A 23507-nucleotide genomic window follows, 5' to 3' on the forward strand; every position below is an offset into this window, starting at 1 on the left:
CATTAATTATCCCACTTCCATTATTTGGGTACCACTCTGATTATACTGAGAGAAGCAGGAAGGAAGGATGTGAAACTGTTCAAACTGCATTAACAATCTTCCCTGGATTTAGGGACAGAAATTGTTAGGTCTGAGACTCACCAGCTCACGTACTGTATGCATAGGGACTGGAACTGATAGGGATGAGCTGCAGGACAGAGGGAGGAGGTGATGCATAACACCAGGAACTGTCCAGTCAGCCATGAAGAAGTACAGTAGAGGCCTCTTGTATTAATTTCACAGAAAAGACAATCCTGAAATGCACTTATTCACAACTGACTTAACAGTTTGAGAAGTGAGAATACAGATTATTTTACTCTCAGTTGTGAAAGTCTTCCCACATGATAATAAACGTATTATCTTTAGGTTTTGTAGTAGTAGTAGTAGTTCAAGTACAGTTGGACGGACAAATCAAGACATCTGAAGACTAACTGTGATGTACATTTTTCACTATTTTACAACATTTTACAGACGTAGAAATGAATCACTTAATGGGAAAAATAAACAGCAGATTAACCAATGATAAAAAAAAATAATTGCAGCTCTACAACCAGTGTGGTCCCTTGCAGAGATCTTCTCAACATGAAGGTGTACAGCATCATCTGGTGGATGTTTTATAAACTGCAGCTCTATGTAAAAACAGGAGGAACTGCTTCATTTCATGTCCTCTTGCCATAACACAAATGCTTCATGAGATGGTGAAAATAACAAAATAACAAAAAGTAAAAACAATATCCACTTAAATTCTATTATTTATTCAATTCTAAAACTCTAATAAAAGAGTTGAGGCATTGTGTTAATATCTTTACTGTGATTTACTAAAAAAGAGCAGTATTTACACTCTCAGTATGAATGAATTACATCAAATATGATATTTTAGAAATCAAGTAGTGTTCCTGTAGAAGGACAGCATGTCGTCCAGATTCTGTGCAGGCTGGCTGACAGGCTGGGGGGGCTGCTGAGGCTGAGACTGGCTCTGCAGCTGAGGGGGGTACTGGGGGGGATACTGGGGTGGATACTGGGGTGGATACTGGGGTGGATACTGGTTTGGGTAATGTGAAGGAAACTGGGGAAGCAGGTGAGGTGGTCCAGCAAACTGAGGTGGAGGAGGAAACGGAGGATAAAATGGTGGAGGGTGATACTGTGGATTAGAAGGAGGAGCTGACACAGGAGCTGGATCTGCTGGGAGATCTGCTGGTGATGAAGTCTGTGGCTGTGAAGGAGGTGGAGGACTTTGTTGAGGCTGAGGAGGCGAGGGAGCAGCTTGTGGTTCCTCCTTGCTCTCAGACACGGCTTCTGGGGCTTTGGTCCACTTGAAGGACATCTTGGATTTATTCTCCTGAGTTTTAACCTTCCCCAGTCTTTCTCTCTTGTACTCGGCAAAGTACGCAGAGGGAGGTGCAAATTCTGACTCTCGCTCTTCGCGACGCCGTGATGTCCACTCACTAAACATAAACTCTGGAAGAAACAGTAAAAAGGTGGAGTTAAAAAAAGTCACGCATTTAACAACATATTGAAAGAGTAACTTGAAACCCCTAAATCACATCTAGAAGCACTTTTATCTATGGCAGATATAATATAGTTTGAATCAGCCGATTTTGGTCACAGGCCGATCAATCTGTGCATCACTACATTAAACCCAGAGGGCATGACAGTAAGTCAGCATGAACAATACCGGGACACTGAAAATGAGTCATTGTTACTTTTTATTTTATGTTGTCTATTTTACTCAAGAAGCTTTTGTGCCACTGCTACTCCATTATAAAAATAGCAGTAAAGTACATGTCCTGCTTGTGCTGGACACACACTTTTTCCCCAACATACTTTCATTGTAGTAACAATGTCAGGAGATTCATTTTTAATATACTCCTTGAAAAATTACAACTTACCTTTGCCTCTGTCCCATTCTCTGACATGAGGAACTCCTGGTTTGGTGTCCTTCCTTTCCTGGATCTCCACTTCAACCTTCCTCACTGTGCTGACCTCCGGGGGATCCACTGATGGAGGCAAGGGTCCTATAAATTCACCTTCATCCTCCCCTCCTATGACAAAAGATTCACAACAATCCCTCATTAATATTGCATGCAAACACATGTTTATAGGCAAACAATATTAAACCGAGGCCATGGCTGCAATAGGTGTGAAGTAGTTGTGGATTCTAACCTTCATTCTCCTCCTCTCCCTGCTCGTCCTCAGTGCCATCCAGCCCGGACTTCTTCATCTTCCTCTTCCTCACTTTGGCAAGTCGTGCCTGCAGGATGGCCTGCCTCTTGTTCTTCAGTTGTTCCCGCTTGGTGCGCTGCTCTGTTGTCTGAATGACAGGAGGGATGCAGAAGAGAAGAGAAAAATTAACTATTTGTTAAGACTCATACAGAGATTTTATTCATCAAATATAACAAGTGCACAATGACTTTAAGCATGTAGCAGCAACGGCAAAACTGAGAAACAATAATGATGAACTAAACAAACAGCAAAGACGTCACAAAGATGCATTTGGACAACACGTTTCTGTCAGTCCAGTACAGTGGATGTATGTGTTCGATAAACATTACACAAGTAGCAGTATGCTTGTAGTGTGAAGTGATTGGTTATCAAGGGAACTTTTAAAATGCACTGTTATGACTGTGGTCATATTATAGTTATTGTTTAGCAAACTGCATTTGTATGTGTGCCCTGTGTTTTTGTTTTCCTTTTTATATGCAGATTGGAGTGTGCCATAGCCATGGTGTTATTGGTGGAGAGGTTCCACGCCTCAATATTATGCAGATTGGGGGGTGCCATAGCCACGGTGTGATTGGTGGAGAGGTTCCACGCCTGGGCTGGGATTGGCTGCAGCCGGAACCACCTGGTTTAAATGGAGCCAAGATGGCGGCCGTCGGTGGCAGCAGGCTTTTTCCTCATCCTCCTCTTCTCCCAACCGGTTCACACCTTTTGAGTTAACTTGTGGTTTTGGACTTAATTCCCTTGTTTTGAGCAGTAAGGGTGGGTTGCCAGGTTTTGTTTCTCGTTTTCTCTTGTTTAAGTAGGTAGGGAGGTAAGATTTTGTATCTTTTGGTTTTTCAGGTAAATTTCCTATTTTTAAGATAGAATTGTTTTGTTTGTTATTTTGGCTTTAGTCCACCCTTAAGTTGAAGAATATTTGTATTTACCTAAGTTCTCTTTGTAAATAAATATTTACCCATTCTTCAAACTCATCTTTGTTTGTGGCTACTTGGGAGATGGGGAAGATGGGGCCTTTTCATGTTGTGCTCTAGGCCCCTAGACTGGGGCATAACATGCACACATAAATATTTCTGTGTTGATATTTGTCCACTGAAGTGTAGCTCACCTGGTCTCTCAGCATATCCAGAGTTTCTCTCTGCTTTCTGCGCTGCTCTTCATCCTGACCGAATGCAAAGTAACCCACACCAAGATCCCGAGCCTCTGATATGAACAGACACACAAAATGCTTACTACAGAACAAGACTTACAAACCAAAACCCTTTATTAATGTGTGTAGAAATGTTATAGAGATGCTTTAACAGTAACCTTGTCCCCTGATATCCTCGTAGTGGATCGGTCCAACGGGCCTCTTCATAGCCTCCTCTTCCTCTCTCTCCCACTCCTGCCTCTGCAGCTCTCGACGCATGTCTTCTGATAGTAACGTCTTGTCAGCTGAAGCTTTGCTACATGGAACAGTCATATTCAAAAGAGTTGCAGTTCAACGGCATGACAGCATCATCTAGAAACCATCATCAGATTTTATTTCTAGAATATTTACCTATTTCCTTGAAGGTCTAGGTCCATTCTCTTAAAACCTGGCAAGTCTTTCTTCATGCATCTTCGAGATCGGCCCAAAGCGTCCACATAATCCACCCTACAGCACAAACAAGGCAGCAGAACAGTTTACTAACAGGATTTAAATTGTTTTATGCATCCCTTATTCCAAAAAAGATTAAATGTTGTGTGAAACATAAATAAGTGAGTGTATGTATTTACAAAAATATTTTTTGGGGAATCGGGGTTGTACTTCAAACATTACCATCATTATGTTTTCATTATGAAACATTTTCACTTTTTTTTGTTTTGTTGTCATTATAAGCAGTGTTTTTGAGGTTCTTAGTACTATAGTGGTGATACAGGTTTAAAATGATACCTGGGATTGGTCAGTGGTTTTCTTTTTATGTACATAGTTAACCTTTGTCATTTTAAAACAACATACTAAATACTAAACTTTCCTATCTCAAACCCTTGAGCTATTCAGCACACACTTATATTAATTACTTCTACCTCTGCATACGCAATTAGTAGATTACTGTTTGCATTCACTAACATTTTCATTTTGCTTTTAGTTGTATGATTTCCTTTAATATATGTTTAAATGAGCATTGTTGAAATGAATCAGAGCCATTACCATTCCTCATCTGGGTTTTGAGGAGGAGGGACAGGAGACAAGGAGATGTCTCTTTCCTCCTCATGTCTTTCCGTTTCCTTCTGTGCAAGGGTTTCTCTCTTTTTGTCAATTATCTTCTGGGTGAAATCAACCAGGAAAAGCCCCTCCGTCTCTTCATCTGAGAAAAAATGATTACAAAGTAAATAAACTTTGCTCTACAGCTAAATATCAGGAAGATATTATAATTACGACACCAACCTGGAAAGTCTCCTTTTGTCATTTGCTCGTAGAGTTTGGCCTTCTCCTCTAACTTGGTTCTGTTACAAGAAGATAAATGAAGAGTCAGCAGTTAAGGTCACAATTGTATTAAAATGACAGAAGATATCCTGTATAATGTGTTGAACTCACCTTGATTTATCCAGGTTGCTCTGCTCCTCAGACAGCTGCTCTGCATCTTTCTCAGCTCTTGCTGAAACACCAGCGTTTTGTTTGCTCCAGACATTAGGTTTCTACACATGACCATGAAGACAAGACACCCTGCTTAGTGATCTTTAATATGTAATTAAATCTACAAACGGGTAAGAGATGTGCGCCAAAAAACACACAATATATATACCAATATACCTTGTCTTTGGGTTTTGATGTAAATCCAGCACCGGCATGTTCATGCCCAAGTTTCTCCTGTTTGAATTGTTCCTGCTTTCTGTACAGCTCAGCTTTAAGGTCCACCAGCTGAAAGAAAAAAAAACACATTGCCAAAATGTGGGTAAATAATAAACTGCAAAGATTTGCTTTCTAGCTATAAGTCACCAAAACAACTGTAACTCTGTGTATGCTAGAAATATAGCCTGACAGTTAGCTGGCGTTAGCAGGTAGTATCTTTGAATTAAACGCAACACAGCGTATCAACAAAATGTTTGTAAATCTGCTTCACTATACAACTCACCGATGAAGCTGTCACATGAAAAGGTTTCTTCTTTTTATCCATATTTATTGCTTTTTACACCACAATATACCATTAATGTTCCCGAGCTACTGCTGAAGTGTGCCTGACTTCTTCGTTGGTGGTTTTCTCGGTAGTAATGTCGCTTTACCGCCAACTAGTGGCGTTTGGATGTAAACACAGTATCCCATCAGGCCTTGTACTTTTTTGTTTCATGTGCAACTTCTTATTAAGATGAGATACGGTTGTTTTTTTCATGCACTTCTCAATTTTGAGATATTGTCTTTTTTTCTTTTCTTTGCTTCCATAACATGTATGATTGGCAATCACTACACTATAAACTCTATACAATATTTCTATAATTTAATTTATATGTGCAATATGATATGGTCCATATCCAACTGCTGACTCTGTCTACATTTAATATAATGTTCATAAGTTTTTATTTTATTTTTGTTTTAATCGTTAATACTTTTCATATTTCTAAGTGTTTATACTGTAAATTGTTAATAATTTATTATATTTTTTTACTTGTTTATTTGCAAATGTCTTCTATTTCTAGTTTATATTGCTGATTACTATTTATTGTTTTTTTGCTATCCACTTTGCTGAAATTCCTGAAATTTCTCCGTTGTGGGACTAATAAGGAAATCTTAAGCTTAATCTTAATGTTTTCTTTCAGGCTAGAAGAAAATAACACATAAAAAATACACGACTTACTACGTAGCTAATGTTTTATTTTCATACTTAAATCTTTTTTTGTGTGCTAAAAGTTTTTTAAAAATGTTATGTTTGATGTTATCTGTTGACGTTTCATGGTGACATGTTAGGTAAAAAACATTCAACCTATTGGCCTGTAATGTCTTGCAAAATGTAATTATTCCTCCCAATCTGCTCTTCTTTATGATCTGTTCATTTACAATTCAAGTGCAACTTTGTCTTGGAAATTCAGGTGAGATGAAGATTAAGGGTTTTTTCATCCACTGGTCAAGTTTGAAATTTCAGGCTTTTTTTCATCCATAACATGTCTTTTTTGAGACTATAAAAAGTCCAAATTTTTCGAAATTCGAAATTTTTATCTTAATGCAAGTAATCAACTGGGGAGGTTTCATGATGACATTCGTATAAAATGTTTACCCTATTCACCTATATAGTCTTGAAAAAAATGTGGGGACTTGTTTTAAGACATATTTTAAATCTCTGTTTCAGTTGCACTTACACATTTTAAAAGTTCCAGTATAACGCCTACTTATATTCTGACGGTTTTTACACAGATGTTTGTTCATATATTATTCATAGCTTGGCAAAACAATGGCAAAATATATATTTTTTAAATTGTATTTCTTTAGCTGTTAGCTGTTAAAAGGTTATATAGAAAATAACTAACTCCAATATGTCAAGAAAATAAAACTTTTTTACCTGGCTTTATCAAATGTTCATGATTCTGTTCTGGAAATGTTTTCAAATTAGCACATTTAATGACAGAATGGCTCATTTTCATGTTTAAAACATTTCAGGAGCGCAAAGAGCCCTTCTGCTCATATTAGGTCAGGTTAAAATGCTCTGACCTGCATCTCTGTTCAGGATTTAGGAAATTATAGCACTTTCCTTCTTATTTAGTACAAAGAAAGGAAATTAATGCCATGGGGGGCATTCTACTAGTGAGACTCTGGGCTCTAATCTGCTTCCAGGCAATTTGATCACACCCTTCAGAGGGCAGCAGTTCTGCTAAAGAGTTAAAATGATGTTTTAATTGTGTTAAATTACTGTGTGAGGTTTTATCTTCCAGACCGCATACTCATATAACCCAGCATGTACACCCTTAAGCTTTTTGTACGAAAAGATTCTAAAAGGCTTTTAGAGTTTTACAGTTATAAGTAACAATTTCACAGATATCACAAATTCTGAATAGCATTCTACTAAATGCTTTTATGATCAGAATGCTCCATTTACAAAAAATAAGCAATCTTTTGAAAATTGTTAGCATGACCAGTTGAAAAGTTTTACAGTGTAATCTAATTTAATACACATTTATGGTCTCAGAAATCAAGTTTGATGCACTTTAGATGCATTAAAAGTTTACTGTGTTGAAAAAACACTATTTTAATGGTTTCTATCTGTATCGTTTTTATCCACGGGAATAATAGCCCAATATTGTCATTTCTGTGGGCATGTGGTCTCATTTATTTGCAGATCTATCTGTATCTCTATGACAGCAATACTATTAAACCTCCATCACCCCACTGAACAGATAAGACGATCAGCCGGTCTCAGCTTACAACAGAGAAATGCCCACTTTGTTATCAATTTAAACATTTGAACAGTTCAATGCTACCAAGATATGACAGCACAAGTACCTGTTACTATTATATTTAATGGATTTTTAAACCAATATGAAAGGTATATAAAGGCATGAAGCCAAAAGCCCAAACAAAGAGGGCCATTTGATGGAAAGAGAACTGAGCAGATCAAATTGCTTCATCATATTTTGACGTTGATTCAATCATGGTTTTGAAAAGAAACACCCTTTTGCTGGTTTTTGTGCTGTTTTCTCTGACACTGTGGTGCAAGTCGACCAGCGCAGGCTCCAGCTTTCTCAGCCCTTCACAGAAGCCTCCGGTAAGATACTTTCTGTCTGACAACCCTTATTATGCATCCACAGAACAATGTCACCAACTACTGCCAATTTGGGCTTTTTATTTTATTTCAATCACTTTGGTTGTGTTGCATATACAGAAGCAGCCTTCAGTTTTTATGCACCGCACATCTGGAATAAACTTCCAGAACCCTTCGATATGCCCCAACCCTTTTCTTCTTTTTAATCAAGGCTTAAAACTTTTGTTTTCCATTACTTTTCTTGAGGTCACCTAAAGATGTTTACATCTATTATTTACTATAACATATTATTTAAGTCCCTTAAACCTTTAAAATCTACTGTTTTTCATATTATACCGTATGATTTATTTTATGAATTGTCTTTTTACCTTGTTTTTTTTTTTTTTAAATTATGCTAATCTAAAGCTCTTTATAGCCTTTGTGTCTACAATGTGCTATAAAAATAAACTTGGTTTTCAATCTAGAGTCCTGGCTTCAAAATTGTAGTTTTTACTATTTTCTGCCAGATTGAGACATTTTCTCATGTAAATTATACAGAAATAATTTAAATGTTTCATAAAAAACAGAGGTATCATGGAACGGTAGGATATGATGCAGTATTGTGGTACTGTATAGTGGTATTACATAGACTTGTTTTGAATGATGTCTGATCTGGGTTAAACCACAGAACAAGGGGAAGTCTTCCAGAGTCGGCCGTCAAGCCATGGAGGAGCCTCGTCAACCGGCTGAGGACAACCACATCACAGTGAGTGGAGTCACACTCATGACGACAACACACCTAAAATCATTACTATAACTTCTTTCTTTCCTCTGCGTAGATAAGCGCCCCCTTTGAAATCGGCTTCACCATGAGAGAGGAGGAGTTTGAGGAGTACGGTGCAGCGCTGCAGGAGATCCTTCAGCGTCTGCTGGGGAACACAGAGACCGCAGCAGGTTGGCCTCGATGTTGTGTTCACTTCAGACAATTTGGTAAAATAATAAAATCTATAATCTTTAAATATTGTTTTAAACATGTTTCTTCTTGTTTCAGAGAAACCATCACAACTTTGAGGATCACGGACAAGAATTTTAAATTGTCTGTCTCAATGCCTTCAAACTTTATTAGATGGTAAATAGATAGTGAGGATTAGCCTGTAGACATGTTGGGCTCATTTCTTTCTAAACTTATGTTCTTTAGCTCAAGCCCGGTACAACATTGTTACTCAGACTGTGGAGAAATAAGGAAAAATGAAACAGCTTGAAAGCATGTGCAGAATTTGGTAAAATTATCTTAACTCTTGATCTTTAAGGAGCTTTCAACCCCATCCCAGGGTCTTCATCAGTGACTGAGTCAGTTCAGCTGTCATCACAACCTTTGTATGGAGCTCAGTGGAGTAAAATGTGGTAGAAAATTAGTTCAATATAATATAAAGGTTGATATAAGTTGATTTTGGTTATATTTGGATCTTGAGTTAAAATGGTTTTGCTAAACTGCTGTTTTGAAGGTTGATACTATGCTCTCAAATGTGAGAAACTGTAGTGAAATAAATGTCTCATCAGGTCTGTAGTTTATAGTTTTAATACATCTTGATTTTAAAACTGTCAGCAGATACGTCACTAATCCAATGTTCATCAGCACAAACACAAATATCTTGTAATTTATCTTCAGAGACCCACATGTGCCTTTAAAAATAAAGCATCAACTAATCTTTTGTCTTTGTCATTTTTGAGGAGTCTGAGTCATCGTTTCTGCAGTAGTTCCCACTTCAGTAGACTTCTCCAGGGCTGAAGTACTTGATCCCAGTCTTGGCTTCATAATTGTCTTGGTGTCAGGCTTGGCTATTAATCAAGTTATTCCTGGTTATTGACTTGGGATCAGTTGTACAGGACGTGTCCTGATTGGCTGATTTGACTAACAACAGATGAATCTGTCCCCTACCATCAAACTAATGCAACTGTTGGATTAGTTTGATGGTAGAAGACAGACCAATCTTGTTTATAGACAGATTATTTGTCCACCCTAACTCAATATGATCGCTATATTAGCAATGGAAAGACAATATTGCCTGTTATGGTCTTCAAAGGGACTCAATTTACTCAGGTCTTGGACTTGCCATGATGACGTGTGTGTGTGTGTGTGTGTGTGTGAGTGAAAGAAAACCATGGAAAATGGATAGATATCAGCTCTTAAATTAAACTCATATGAGCAATTTTTGTTGTTATCATTATATTTGTCCAAACAAATGTACCTTTACTTGTACCAGGCATTAAAATGAACAGGAAATTGAAGAAAACAAGGGTGGTCTAATAATTTTTTCCATGACTGTGTGCATATATATATATATATATATATATACACACACACACACACACACACACACACACAGGCCATTTTTCTCCTGCTAAATGACATAGCATCTTTGTGTGAAAACAGAAAATGGACTTGAAGATAATAACTCTGTCCACAATAGTATTGACAGTGTTGAAGTCTGCTCTTGAGTGCAGGTTTGACAGCTTAGAAGTGTATACCTCTACAACTGTAAATGTTGTTATTCTATTAATGGAGTAAACTCACAGAACAAGGCTGGAAAACTTCCTGTCCAAGCCAAAAGAATTAGGTCAAACACACGAGAGAGCACATCCTCTGAGTCTGTCCTGCGTTCCACCGTCGCGCTTTTAATAAACATTCATTTACAACCAACAACATAATGTGCTCTGACCTACTTTGAGTAGAGGACATAAAACTCAAAACTACGCTTTGATAAGACCCTGGCAAACAGGAGCATGTATGTATTTTAGCACCTCCTGTTGTCAAACTTGATAAAGGAGACACATCCATTCATCTTCCTCAGACAGCCTACTCTAACCACCAGAAAATGTCACAAGTAGACCAGGATGATCAGTCTCAAAATAAAAAGCACTCAAGCCTAATGTGTGTGACAAACACAGTGCTATCAGAGCAAGCTAATGGACTTGTGTCACTGCTGCTTCCTTTCTCCAATAAGGACTCAGCTGTGCTCACATAACATCCTTCCATCACAGGCTATACTTCACTCTCCTCCATTTCTTCATGTGGTCTTCACTCACATTTATGTGCATTAATGACTAATTCAACAAACCATACCTGCAGCATAAGAAAAGCAGGATCAAAGGCTTTTAATATGTCTTTAGTGTATCAAACCAAACAAACCACACAGCAACCACACACTACCAACATCCAAACAACAATTAATGGATTCAAACACTGCAAAACAACAGCAAACCTAAAACCAAACATGTTCAGGAATTAATTTCTATGATGAACAACAACATCAAAATATAAATCAGATAAACAGTAATTCAAAGAATCCCTATCAAACACGAGATATTTTAATTCCAGTCATTGTTTTTTCCTCTTCTATTTGGATCTAGAGTCTTTCAGGTTGTTTAACATGAGACTGCGCCTCTATATTCCCACATCTTTCCCTGGAGAATTGATCAATCTTAAACAAAAAGGCACAGAAAACATTTGTGTCACAAACCAGCTCCTGAAACTGGTTTTCTTATCCACCGCCTCTGAAGCTCACACGCCGTAGAGATGCGTGGTGTTGGTTCGGAGGGTCGAGAGGACTGTGGCCATGTCTTCTCCCTTCAGTAGGCTCAGCTCCTGCACCGTATGGATGCCCATTCCAGGGTGTGAGAACTGGCAGACTTCTCTACTAACCTGTGAAAGAGATAGACACACTTATCAAACGTATGCAGTCAAAATGTACCCCCATTTGTTTGAGTGTGCCAGTGCTGTCAACTGCACAATACTGGCCATTTTGTGGAGAGCACTTCAAATCTAATAAAAACGTGTTCATACATTTTTTTTAACACAAATAACATCTGGCCAGTTGTATTGTCTATTCTTGACACTCAACATTTCTCAGGCAGTCCACCAATGTACACCAAAACTAAGGCTGGGTCCAAAATACTAAAATGCTGTTTAGTACACTACAAGAATATGCAAGATTACATTTGCATGTCAGAAACCAAATAAAGCAAGAAAAACTAATGAATTGCATAATATTTCCATTCACAACAGACCATAGCGGACAGTGACGGCAGCTCTGTGCATCACTAATGTTTCAATTTCAGTTTAAGTATAAGGTTTCACTGATCACATTTGGGTGTTTTTTTGGGTGACTCAATGGAAATGTACCTGTCTTGGCAGGAAATAAGGCGCGTCTGTCTCTATCACAATGCGGTTCAGTGGGATCTGGCGGACAGCATTTCGGGCCTCTGCGGCTCTGTTGTAGGTGATTAGAGCTGTGAAACCCACATACAGGTTGGGGAACTCTGTCAGGAAGGGCTCAATCACTGGATAACCGTTTGTGAAACAGTGCCTGGAAACCACACAAATGTCCAAGAAATAAAGTTCACAGGTTAATTGCAAAGCATTTCACACTTTGAACGTACTTCAAGTTATTATTCGTAAGATTACAGTCCTTGCTGATTCAGCCATTTCCAAAAATCACATATTTTATTGCAGTCAGCCCTAATCACAACATAAAATATACTTTCCTGAGACTGCTTCACTAAATATATTAAATGGCTAATGGAGAAAAACACAAACCATAAATAGTATCAAAAACAGCGTTGAATTTCATCATCTTAATGATTATAACTTTAAACTTTTATATTATTATTTATTTTAATTTTTTTTTTCATGTTGATAAAGAATAAAGGAATTATATATATTTAAAAAATTAGTCCTCACTTGTCGTCACATACCTGTGAATTTTGTGTTCCCTTGGGACACACTTCTTCATGATTGTCAGCAGGTCATCATCTGCGTCCCTGCAGTGGATCACCAGAGGCTTCTGCATGGCCACAGCCAAACGCAGCTGACGCTCAAACACCTTCACAGAGACACAAAACACAGACCATGCCATAAAAATTAACAGAGATTAATCATTCCCTATGATGCCCCGAGCCTCCATACGTCACTGATCAGACAACCATCAACAGTAGCCTTGCAAACATGATGGAAAAAGCAGAAGATAAAACAATGTTCGGCCCAGTAAATGGAAAAGGTTCCTGATGGAATGCTTGATAAAAGCTCCACTCTGTGTAATTTCTACAGTAACACATTATTACACCATCAAAGTACAAGCTTGAAACACAAAGCACTTTGCCGGTAACTCGGACGTCAGACCTAGCAGAGCGCTCTAACGTAGTAAGGGACGATCTGCGTAAGTCTACCTGCGAGAGATTAACCACCTCAATTACTAAATGGATTGCAATGGACTGTAGGCCAATTTCAGTGGTAGAGTACAGGTGGTTAATGGAATTCACTTTTTAGATTTACTCATCTACAAAAATCCATTTGAACACTTTGAATGCTTCAGAATTGTAGAATCGACTTTTTATTTTATTTTATACCTTTTTCTTCTTATGGGAGTAATACATGTTATTTTCCTGGCTTCCACTCAGGTGTTTGCTGCTGTATCATGGAGCACTGCAGTGTTTGGTGCAATGCTTCAAAATCAGTGTTGCTGCTAATAATTAACATATCCCATACAGTGAGAAAAATAAAAATTATTATACAGAAAATAATCAAAATATTGAGTATTTAAAAAACGTTGGCATTATGTAAGCAAACTGGCATTTAAAACGGTTACTTTTCTGAGAAATAAATATTATTTAGTAGGTTAAAAGATTTAACAAAATGAAAGCGGGGAATAATATTAATATATAATGTTATGAAGGTTTTGGATGCACAAGGGTTAAAACAAACCGTTACCAGACTACAAGGTCATATTCACAGACAATATCAATCTTGACCGTACCTCTTTTTGCTTGGAGGTGTTGGTGGAGTTTTTGTGGGAGTAATCCAGGCCCATCTCACCAAACGCCACAGCTTTCGGATGCCGCATGGCCATCAGTATGTCGCGTTCACGAACACTTGAGTAGTCCCTGGCGAAGTGCGGGTGGCAGCCAAACGCCCCCCAAACCATGTCTTCAGCCAGCAGACCTTCCCACAGGGCGTCCTTCACCATGATCCCGGGGTTGCAGAAGTTGGTAATACAGCCTCTGAAGTGTGGGGGAAAGCTGCTCTGGTAGTGCCTTCGAAAGCTGTTGAATGTCCCGCAAAAACCGAGCTTTCCATAGAGCATGTCGATATGGCAGTGTGTGTCTATAAAACCAACCTGATTGTCCAGGTTGGGGTAACTGGTCCAGATAGGTTCTGCCCCCGCGGATAACCTTCTTAAAGGACTGCCACCATGAGTAAAGGAGGAGGGGGACTGACGCATGGAGGAGCCAGCATATGAGTTTCTGCGTGTGGTTGTGGAGTATAGATGATGGTTTAATACTCCTCTTTTTGAGTGCAGTGGCAGGGCAAAGGGATCCGATAAACAGGCCATAATGTTGGGGGAGCGGAAACTCTTAGTCTCTGCTCTGGATGCGCTCCATGGGGTCGTGCTTGTTGGGTGGGGCTGCTTGAGTGAGACAAAAACTGTCCTCTGTGACAGCGAGAAAGGCATCTCCGTGTCCTTCAAGGCTGCTGCTTCCTTAAAGGCCCCATTGCTTTCATTGGGGGAGGAAAAGGTGAAAGAGGGAGTTGTAGCTCTCTGACTTCTCCACTGTCGGCCGTCAGGAGAGTCTTTTTGATGAGTCGTGAAACAAGATGAAGAATCTGGGATATACTCCAGGTCTGGGACGGACAGGTCACAGCACTCAGCTTCTGGTTCATCTTCTGTAGCAAACAACTCGTCTTGAGAGGCTGTTCCTACTAACACAGAGTCCTGAGCAATAAACGTTTTGGGTGAATCTTCTCCTTTTAGCAGGACTCTCTGAAAAATGTTTAAAAAAAATATATATTTAGTTATATTTTTGGAGGTCCAAATAAACATTTTAAGTCAATTTAAACATTAGCTAAATGAAAAAAATCCAGAAGTGCATATTTGCCACATGTCCCCCAAGACAAAATATCTAATGCCAAAACTGAGAAACTTTTTTTTTTTGCAAACATTATTAGCAAACATACACATGCATAAATGCACATATGACAGAAGTCCTTACTCCTGGAGTAGATAATTACAGACAAGAAAACTAATGATTACATGGAACTGTAACTTTAGATATGAACTAAGAAAACTACAAGAAAAGATAGACTTGCCCTTCCGTCTGTGTTCAGCTCTGAGCCGTCATCTTGGGCATCAATGTCCTGAAGAGGGGACCACTGTTCTTCCTGGAAAGTGAGGTTGTCCTCAGATTTATTGGAGGAACACTGAATATTCAACTCTGGACTGGGAGCTTCAGTCTTCCCTGGTGAAGACACAAATGGCAAAGACTGGCTGTTAGTGCAGGTCCTGGGGATATTTGTAGTGCTGTCTCTTGGTCTTGTGTTTCCAAAGGCTGCAATCAATGCCATCCTGCAGATAGCCTTTGACCCCTCCTCGGGTGTCCTTTGTTTCTTTTTCATGATGAAAGAATGGGGTGGAAATGGTGACATTTCCTGGCTCTCTGTGGATTCTAGCTGCATTGATGAGTTGTCTGTAGGTTTCTCCTAATTGTGCAAATAGACAAATAGAGCATTCTTTAAATGGAACATGATGCATGAAAAACATCTGAGACTCTAGCTTTGATAAAAACACTTCAGATGTATCACTGAAAGATTTACCTCTGAAGTTTTGAATTTTTCCATATTTGTTCTTGAAAGCTTCCTCAGCTTAAGTTTGCCGACAGAGGGCGTGCTTTCACCGAGTGCCTCAGCTTTTCTCTTGGGAGTGTCCAGACTCAGCGCCCCCAGGCCGTCAGGTCCCGGAGAGTCACCGAGAGGCAGAGTATTTGAATCTTCACTTGGTGATGTATTCCAGCGAGAGGGTCTGGTTGAGCCATGATCTCTCTCCTGAGGATATGACGGTGAGGTGATCGTGGTCCGAAGCCACTTAAACGACAACTTCTTTCTGCTGCTGTCCATGTCTCAGATTTCTAATCCAATACACAGTAAGAAAAGGAATGAACACATGTGTATGACCATCTAGTACATCATGTGAGAAACAAAGGTAAAACATTAAAACATCTGTTTTTCAAATACTCATGTTGACATATGCAGCATTCTTTATGTACAACAAAAGGATATAGATGGAGCCCAACTGAAGATTAGACCTCAACAATGGCCAAAATAATTAAATATAGCCTACTGTATGGCATGTTGTGTGGAAAATGTAATTCTTACCTATAAGTTATTCTCTAAGCTTAAACTTTTTTTTAAATTTCAGCTAGAATTGCACCTTTAAACTACCTTCAAACCGACTTATATTATTTATTAAACCATTTTGTAACTACGTTTACAAAAGCACTATTAAAATATAGATATTAGCATTTTCTATAATCACACAGGTGGTCTTTATTTTCAGGTGATGGAACATGATAAAACCCCCAAGGTGAGTCTTTGTTGATTACTTCATATAGACCCGGTCTTAAAAAAGGACCCAGTGGCTTTTATTTTGCTTAAACGGTAGATTTTCTTCATTTTAATTCATTTTCAAACCGCCACTGTAAACCTGGGGCCAGAAGGTATTTAAAGAACAGTGAACCCCAGTAAAAGTTTTGTCCACATAAAAGCCCATCAGCGCCACCTACCGAGGCTTTCATCTGCACCAAATAATTGCAGGAAACCCTCAATAATGTGCCGGTGCTGAGCAGCCATGAAATACTAATACTTTACCTGCTCAAACTGATACTTCAAGGATCTGGTTGCCCGGCTTGCACTGCATATTATGAGCCGTGCGTTTACTGAATTAGTTTTTTATTGCTGTGAAATTTCAGAAAAGGTTAACTACCTGGTGCAACACGCTATGGTCACCATTTATTTTTAATATAGCTAGCGTTAGCTGACGCTACACCTGATGTATGTCAATCAAGTTAAGGTGCTCAGGTTTTTGCCGAAATAAAAAAGTAAAACCTAGTTTGGCTTCAGGTATTTGGAAACCAGCTGAAAGTTACAAGTGTTTCAGGGTTTTTCGGACCTCAGTTAAAAAAAAAAAAAAAAAGACAGAGAGAAGCGAGAAGCAGAAAACTTTTTGGTCATAAATAAGGCCGTTAGCTAGCACCTTTATTAGCCAATTAACATTAGCTAACACTAATTATTTTCACGTGTTACATCAAAAGCACAACTGAAAGCAGCTATCGTAATGTTCTGGTTTTCATCGTGACTTTACTCTTCTTTATCACGCACATGGACATTAGCTACTGCTAAACGTATTTAAGGAGCTAATGTTGAAGAGTCGTCCAGTTACCTGCTCATGCTCGGCTCAGGACAAATGGAAGGAAGTCAAAGTAAAGTTTCACTTTATCCGCCTTGGTTCGGTCGGTCCATAGCTAACACGATGTCCAGCTGATAACATTTCTGAACAAATTCAGAAGTTTGATCGACGTTTAATATCTGATTGAATTAAAAACGTTTGTGTTTAAATTCTCCGCTAGATGGTGGTGAAGTTCTGTTTTGGACCGCATGAACGCGAACAAGCTGTCGACAAAATTAGTCAACATCTCGCGAGAACGGGTCTACCAACGAGACTTCACTAATGAACAGTCACCTTTGCACCTTTTTATTAGGGGCAACGACCTGCGAGGTCCCTATTGTATTTCGAATGATTTTTTTCTTCTTCTTCCCAAATGATCACATTTTTCACTGTCTGAACATACCCCAAAACTCATGAAACTTTAAATATAAGTCACACCTGGCGAAAAATTTTATAATCGATTGTCATCCTGAATTTCCACCACTAGGTGGTGCTATAATAAAGGAAAGTGCGTTTTGGCTAATAACTCCCATATACTTTATCACACATTGAAAAACCTAATATGAAATTAGACTGCCACCACAGTGCCACCTAGGGGCCGATCAATAAAACCTTAAAGGGTTATCCTCAGGAGGGCATTGACAATAATTGTACCAAGTTTTGTATAATAATGCACAAACTATCCCTTTAATCCTCATACAGTGTCTGAAGGAGGACTCTTAACTGATATGTATAAGTTAGAAGAGGCAGGTAGCAATGGTGGAAAGTAACTATGTACATTTACTCAAGTACTGGACTTAAAGAACAATTTTGAGGTACTTTTATGTACACTTTATGTAACTTTATACTTCTACTCCACTACATTTTGAGGCAAATATTGTACTTTTTACTCCTCTACATTTAGCTGACAGCTTGAATTACATTTCAGGTCAAGATTTAAAATGAAAAACATGATGCATTTAAAATGATTACCCATTTAATAAATTATACCACTTAAAAGTTTATTAGGTAGTTAAAATGAGTGGGGTCATTTCACAGTGTGGTATTAGTACTTTTACTGAAGTAGAGGATCTGAATACTTCTTCCACCACTGTCATTTTTACTTCTTTAAATTTTTTTTAATTTTTTTTAATTTTTTAATTTTTATTTTTGTATTATTATTTTTTCATTTTTTTATAATTATTTTTATTTATTATTATTATTTTATTATTTTTAATTTTAAATTTTTAAATTTTATATTATTATTATTTTTTTAATTTAATTAAATTTTTTATTTTTTTATTTTTATTTATTTTCTGTGCAATGCGCATGCGCGGTTTTTCCTGGCTTCTGCGCATGCGCGGCCTAATTGTGCTTCTGCGCATGCGCGGCCAGAATACGCTTCTGCGCATGCGCGGGGCAAATACGTTTCTGCGCATGCGTGGTTCAAATACGCTTCTGCGCATGCGCCGCCTCTCCGCTTCTGCGCATGTGCGGCCTAACTACGCTTCTACGCATGCGCGGGTTATCTGCGCATGCGCAGAAGCGTATTTAGGCCGCGCATGCGCAGAGGCGTATTTTAGCCTTAATTAAAAAATTAAAAAATAATAATAATAATAATAATAATAAATAAATAAAAAATGAGAAAAAAAATAATACAAAAATAAAAAATAAAAAATAAAAAAAAATAAAAAATTTTTTAAAGAAGTAAAAATGACAGTGGTGGAAGAAGTATTCAGATCCTCTACTTCAGTAAAAGTACTAATACCACACTGTGAAATGACCCCACTCATTTTAACTACCTAATAAACTTTTAAGTGGTATAATTTATTAAATGGGTAATCATTTTAAATGCATCATGTTTTTCATTTTAAATCTTGACCTGAAATGTAATTCAAGCTGTCAGCTAAATTTAGAGGAGTAAAAAGTACAATATTTGCCTCAAAATGTAGTGGAGTAGAAGTATAAAGTTACATAAAATGTACATAAAAGTACCTCAAAATTGTACTTTAAGTCCAGTACTTGAGTAAATGTACATAGTTACTTTCCACCATTGCTACCTGCCTCTTCTAACTTATACATATCAGTTAAGAGTCCTCCTTCAGACACTGTATGAGGATTAAAGGGATAGTTTGTGCATTATTATACAAAACTTGGTACAATTATTGTCAATGCCCTCCTGAGGATAACCCTTTAAGGTTGTATTGATCGGCCCCTAGGTGGCACTGTGGTGGCAGTCTAATTTCATATTTGGTACCGTGGCCACACTATAACACTTAAGGCAATGAAATTCATAGGGGTGGTATAGACTGGCTCCTGTAACGCACACACCCCGACGGCAGCATGCCCCGACACGCGTGTACTGCGAGGGCCCTTTTAGTACTGCTTGTTTTATATTTATTTTACTGCAGGTGTGTGTAAAAAAAATGTCGAAAATAAATGCATAAAAAAATTTTTACAAAGAAAAAAAAGAATTTTTTAACGTACTTTACAGGCAACACACTGTTTTATAGGTTTTTTTTTTAATTTGGTTAAAATATTTCATAGTTTTTAAGTATTTTTCAAAATCTTTGTTGAAAGAAAAATCAGCCTTTGGCTTGAAAATGTATGTATATATATTTTGCAAGAATAATCTATACAGTTATAATATAAGCATTTTCCTCAACATGGTTGTAAAATATGTCAATATATATACGATAATTGTTATAAAAATTTGTATTAATCTGGGGTTTTTCCAACGTTTTAATCATACTAAGCAAATGTGATCCTGTCTGCTGTATGTAGAGGCACTGGCTTTTGGTTACATCAGACCAGTGCTTCTGCAAAAGGCTGGCAGGCTAGATAAGGTTAACTATATGTTAAGATAAAGGGAAGTACACATGACTGGGGGAGTCAGACACGGGTCAGACGTATTTCTGCTGACCATACCTTTGACTTTGGGGAACTGAGAATAACAGCATCTGTGTGTCAGACAGGTCAACTAGGCGTTGGAAACCTCCCACTATAGGAGGCATATAAGCCAACAGTTTTGACTATCATATTGAGCCTTTTTCTCTGTAACCTTACTCGCTGTGTTGCATGATTTAAACGCTCCTCTTGTACAAGACTTTAATTAAATTCAACTTAAACTTTGATACTTTGAATCCAACTGTCTTTAATGAAGGGTCACTCTGAAAAATTCTTATAACATTAATGATAATACATTTAGAAATATTTTTTCTATAATGTTTTAGAGTACTTTAAATGACAGAAACAATGACTCTTCAGATTGATTTATGCAAAAAATACAATTTCTATTTCTTGAGCAAATGCTTTGCAGGCTTAAACTGGTGTATGATTTTAACCAAAACGTCTCTAACCTTTACATTTAGAAGCAATTATGATAAGGGAAAATGCAAATAAAAACATCAAGGCAAAAATGAAAACAATGAACATTAAGAAGGCAGCAGAGGATATAGGATTCTATCTTGCTTTAAAAGGAAGTATTAAAGTGTTTGGTGCTATACAAAAGTACCCATAATTTTCATTATCCTTTCTAGGTTTGTACAAGTTCACTTCAAACACGTCATAATGTTTTACTGTCTATAACAGCTCCCAAAAATATGTCTATAGAGTTTGATTTTTTTTATTCAGCATACCATAGTCAGTTTTATACATGAAAGTACATTGGTTCTCATTTTGAGGCAATACTTGTTGCTTGCAATACATGTAGAGGAATCAGAGGAATAGCAAACAAACAAATACAACATTGAAACAATCGATATTATAAGGGACATACTGATAATAGCATTGGTCAGAAGGATATCCATCAAACATATGATGATATTAATTACTATCAACAGAGACAACATTCAGGTTTAAGATCCTAAACTGGAGGAGGTAGGGTATTTTACACAGCAATAACACTGAAAGACAAATTACTCTTCATGTAGTGGAAATGGTATCTTAACAACTGTGGGCATGTTCTGGTAAAGTGATAGGGAATTTACATTTTACCCTCAAAATCATATTGTTTTAAGTGATTGAAACTAATTAGTCACACTTTATGTTAGACTTTTGGTAATCCCAGAGAGGTCTTGTAGGCACCAAAGCTGTAGCCCTTACCTGTAAGGAAGGAATGAAGATGCATCAGCCCTCTAATATATATAAACCAATCATTATGTAAAGACACAAAGACACCTCTTAAAATATTGCTTGTGATAGACATTTAAAAGTATTTACATTGCTTGTAAGAAATACAGAAATGCTAATTGTCAGTCCACTTTATAACATAAAATGAAATGTGTGCAGACACAAATGAGGATTGAAACAGAGCTGTATTTATCAAGTGCACAGTGAGAAATCTGATCAGCAGGATCTGCCTTGAAAGAAAGATTTAGGGCGTGTGTGTGTATACGAGAATGTCACAGCAAGCTGATACTTCTTATATAGGTGACATTTAGATCAGTGCTTACATGCTGGGGCCTTTTTTTCTTTGACCCAGTAACAGAAGTCTCTCCTGGCACGATCATTGAACTCATTCCTGTACTGAGGCATGTTTTGAAGTGAGATTTTTGGTTTGACACCTAAAGAAATAAAAAAAAAAATGGTGAAACAGCAGGTAAGTGCATAATAAAATGAGAGATGTTTATGTTTTGTGGGACCTACTGTGTGCTTGTACCATGACAGGAACAGGAACATTAACTGCAGTTTCATCCAGAGTCAGAGCAGGTAACAGGCTGCTGCTGGGGATACGCTGTACAGCACCTTCATGTGATTCTGGGTATTTAATAAAGCCAAATCATGAGAAACATTTTCCTTTACAACATGTGTACAGAACTCTCCGTGCTGTACAGGGTGCTCTTCTGTTCATCATCAGTTTTATTATCTGTGAATTGGATGATTTTCACAAACCTCTGTCCTTCAGTAAGGCAGCTGGAACTAATGCAAGATAAACTGGAACCTATAAGTGGGAATAAGGGTTCATAGTATAAGATATATAAGGAATACAAAAGTAGTTTTGATGCCTTCATTATTAATCAATCGTCATTAGTTTTTGAGTCATTCTGTTAGTAGAAAGGGGTTTTTGTTTCATTTGTTCTTACCATTGTTTTCATTTTGCTCCAATGGTCTGTATGGAGATGCGGAAACGTGACTGGGTGACTCCTCGGCCAAGATGTCATGCTGGTGAAGAATATCGAAGGATTGTGAATATTACCAGCAGTACATAACTTCTGTCCAACAAAGTGATCAAATGCACAACACTGCTGCAAAACAAATGTGTGTGAGAGAAAGAAAGCTCTCAGCAGTAATAAAGTACTTACTTTTCTAACCTAAATCGGCCCGAGTCCCATGTTTTTTTCTTTTCGCCTGCCTGCATGTTGCTGTTTCTGAAGCCAGCTTTCCTCTACGGAAACACACAGAGATGGGTTGTGTTGCTTTGTTGCTTAGCAACATGTTTGGCAACAGTACCTTGCTGTGGTAAACTGAAGCAGGTAATAATTTCAGATTGTGACATGTCACTTGGAATGGACATCATTGCTTTTGTCTGTGAGTTTATACAGTCATGTTTACACAAGATTTATTACGGATTAAACCTTTCTACACATCTATGGAAGTTTGTAGTTGGCAATTTAATATTAAATTCAGTTTGAATTATTTTTGTTTAAAAATTGTAATGAAAGTTCAGTCAATTGCATTCATGGCATTGCTTTAATGTTTTATAATGCTGCTCTGTTGCATTGTTAAAACAACTTACTTGCCCTTGACAGCACTGAATATTGTAATAATACATAATTAATTCAATAGTCCCATTCACTAAAGGCAGTAGTCTATAATCATGGTCTACATGCAACTGTATTTGACTGTTAATATTTTTAATTTTCATCAGTTTGCACAGTCGTACACTAATTTGCACAGTTTGCACTAAATGTATTTTGCACATGCTGCCCTTAGAATTGCCTTTTTTGTTATTTTATCAACTCTTAACTTAGATTTTTTTTATTGTTTGGCATTCATTGTGGACAGCAATGAAAGAATTTCAGTGGACAGGGAAACATGTTTCCTTACTGTGCACTTGACAATAAACTTTTTTGGACTTTGAACTTAAATACACTCCTACACACACAACTGTACAATTACAATTATAGGTATCTTTGGGGTGTCCCCGGGGGCACACCTGGTAGAGCACATACCACAGAGGCTCAGCCCTCATCAAGTGGGCTCGATCCGGTTCAGAGGCATGTCCTCCCCTCTGTCTCCCCCTTTCACTCTGCATTACTGTACTATCAATGAAGTTATAAAATGCCAAAAATGTCTTTTTTTT

General features: G+C 37.7%; 3 protein-coding genes across 5 annotated transcripts; 1 reads left to right on the plus strand and 2 right to left on the minus strand.

Annotated features, from left to right (window-relative positions):
• Positions 1-236: 236 nt before the first annotated feature.
• ccdc174 (coiled-coil domain containing 174) lies at positions 237-5475 on the minus strand. Of its 2 annotated transcripts, XM_059328720.1 has the most exons (12): positions 5358-5475; positions 5036-5143; positions 4820-4920; positions 4670-4728; positions 4433-4589; positions 3800-3895; positions 3568-3704; positions 3368-3462; positions 2203-2350; positions 1929-2081; positions 879-1497; positions 237-668 (listed from the first exon to the last, which is right to left on the minus strand). In XM_059328720.1, the coding sequence occupies exons 1-11, from the start codon at positions 5397-5399 to the stop codon at positions 923-925; spliced, it is 1671 nt and encodes a 556-aa protein (XP_059184703.1). In that variant the 5' UTR covers positions 5400-5475; the 3' UTR covers positions 237-668; positions 879-922. The 2 variants fall into 2 exon arrangements, with proteins under 2 accessions (XP_059184703.1, XP_059184702.1); XM_059328719.1 differs by lacking the exon at positions 237-668 and having other exon boundaries at positions 779-1497.
• A 2135-nt stretch (positions 5476-7610) lies between these two features.
• On the plus strand, positions 7611-9377 carry ghrl (ghrelin/obestatin prepropeptide). Its single transcript, XM_059328724.1, has 4 exons — positions 7611-7973; positions 8638-8715; positions 8789-8903; positions 9001-9377. The coding sequence occupies exons 1-4, from the start codon at positions 7860-7862 to the stop codon at positions 9018-9020; spliced, it is 327 nt and encodes a 108-aa protein (XP_059184707.1). The 5' UTR covers positions 7611-7859; the 3' UTR covers positions 9021-9377.
• Positions 9378-11088: 1711 nt separating this feature from the next.
• On the minus strand, positions 11089-17496 carry tatdn2 (TatD DNase domain containing 2). 2 transcript variants are annotated; one of them, XM_059328717.1, is made up of 7 exons: positions 17219-17496; positions 15598-15908; positions 15094-15483; positions 13763-14767; positions 12705-12832; positions 12133-12316; positions 11089-11652 (listed from the first exon to the last, which is right to left on the minus strand). In XM_059328717.1, the coding sequence occupies exons 2-7, from the start codon at positions 15895-15897 to the stop codon at positions 11512-11514; spliced, it is 2148 nt and encodes a 715-aa protein (XP_059184700.1). In that variant the 5' UTR covers positions 15898-15908; positions 17219-17496; the 3' UTR covers positions 11089-11511. The 2 variants fall into 2 exon arrangements, with proteins under 2 accessions (XP_059184700.1, XP_059184701.1); XM_059328718.1 differs by lacking the exon at positions 17219-17496 and adding an exon at positions 16648-16984.
• Between the last annotated feature and the right edge of the window lie 6011 nt (positions 17497-23507).

The sequence above is a fragment of the Centropristis striata genome, chromosome 3 (genome assembly GCF_030273125.1).
Source record: "Centropristis striata isolate RG_2023a ecotype Rhode Island chromosome 3, C.striata_1.0, whole genome shotgun sequence".
Classification (NCBI taxonomy): Eukaryota; Metazoa; Chordata; class Actinopteri; order Perciformes; family Serranidae; genus Centropristis; species Centropristis striata.

Excerpts from the sequence above, each read along its gene's own strand:
- ccdc174 (XM_059328720.1), bottom strand. The coding sequence starts at position 5,399 with ATGGATAAAAAGAAGAAACCTTTTCATGTGACAGCTTCATCG. Across the intron at positions 4,590-4,669 it reads GACAAAAGGAGACTTTCCAG|ATGAAGAGACGGAGGGGCTT; the intron begins GTTGGTGTCGTA and ends ATTTTTTCTCAG. Across the intron at positions 1,498-1,928 it reads AGAATGGGACAGAGGCAAAG|AGTTTATGTTTAGTGAGTGG; the intron begins GTAAGTTGTAAT and ends TGTTTCTTCCAG.
- ghrl (XM_059328724.1), top strand. The coding sequence starts at position 7,860 with ATGGTTTTGAAAAGAAACACCCTTTTGCTGGTTTTTGTGCTGTTTTCT. Across the intron at positions 7,974-8,637 it reads GCCCTTCACAGAAGCCTCCG|AACAAGGGGAAGTCTTCCAG; the intron begins GTAAGATACTTT and ends GTTAAACCACAG. Across the intron at positions 8,716-8,788 it reads CTGAGGACAACCACATCACA|ATAAGCGCCCCCTTTGAAAT; the intron begins GTGAGTGGAGTC and ends TCCTCTGCGTAG.
- tatdn2 (XM_059328717.1), bottom strand. The coding sequence starts at position 15,897 with ATGGACAGCAGCAGAAAGAAGTTGTCGTTTAAGTGGCTTCGGACCACG. Across the intron at positions 15,484-15,597 it reads AAAAATTCAAAACTTCAGAG|GAGAAACCTACAGACAACTC; the intron begins GTAAATCTTTCA and ends TTGCACAATTAG. Across the intron at positions 14,768-15,093 it reads AGCTGAACACAGACGGAAGG|AGAGTCCTGCTAAAAGGAGA; the intron begins GCAAGTCTATCT and ends AACATTTTTCAG.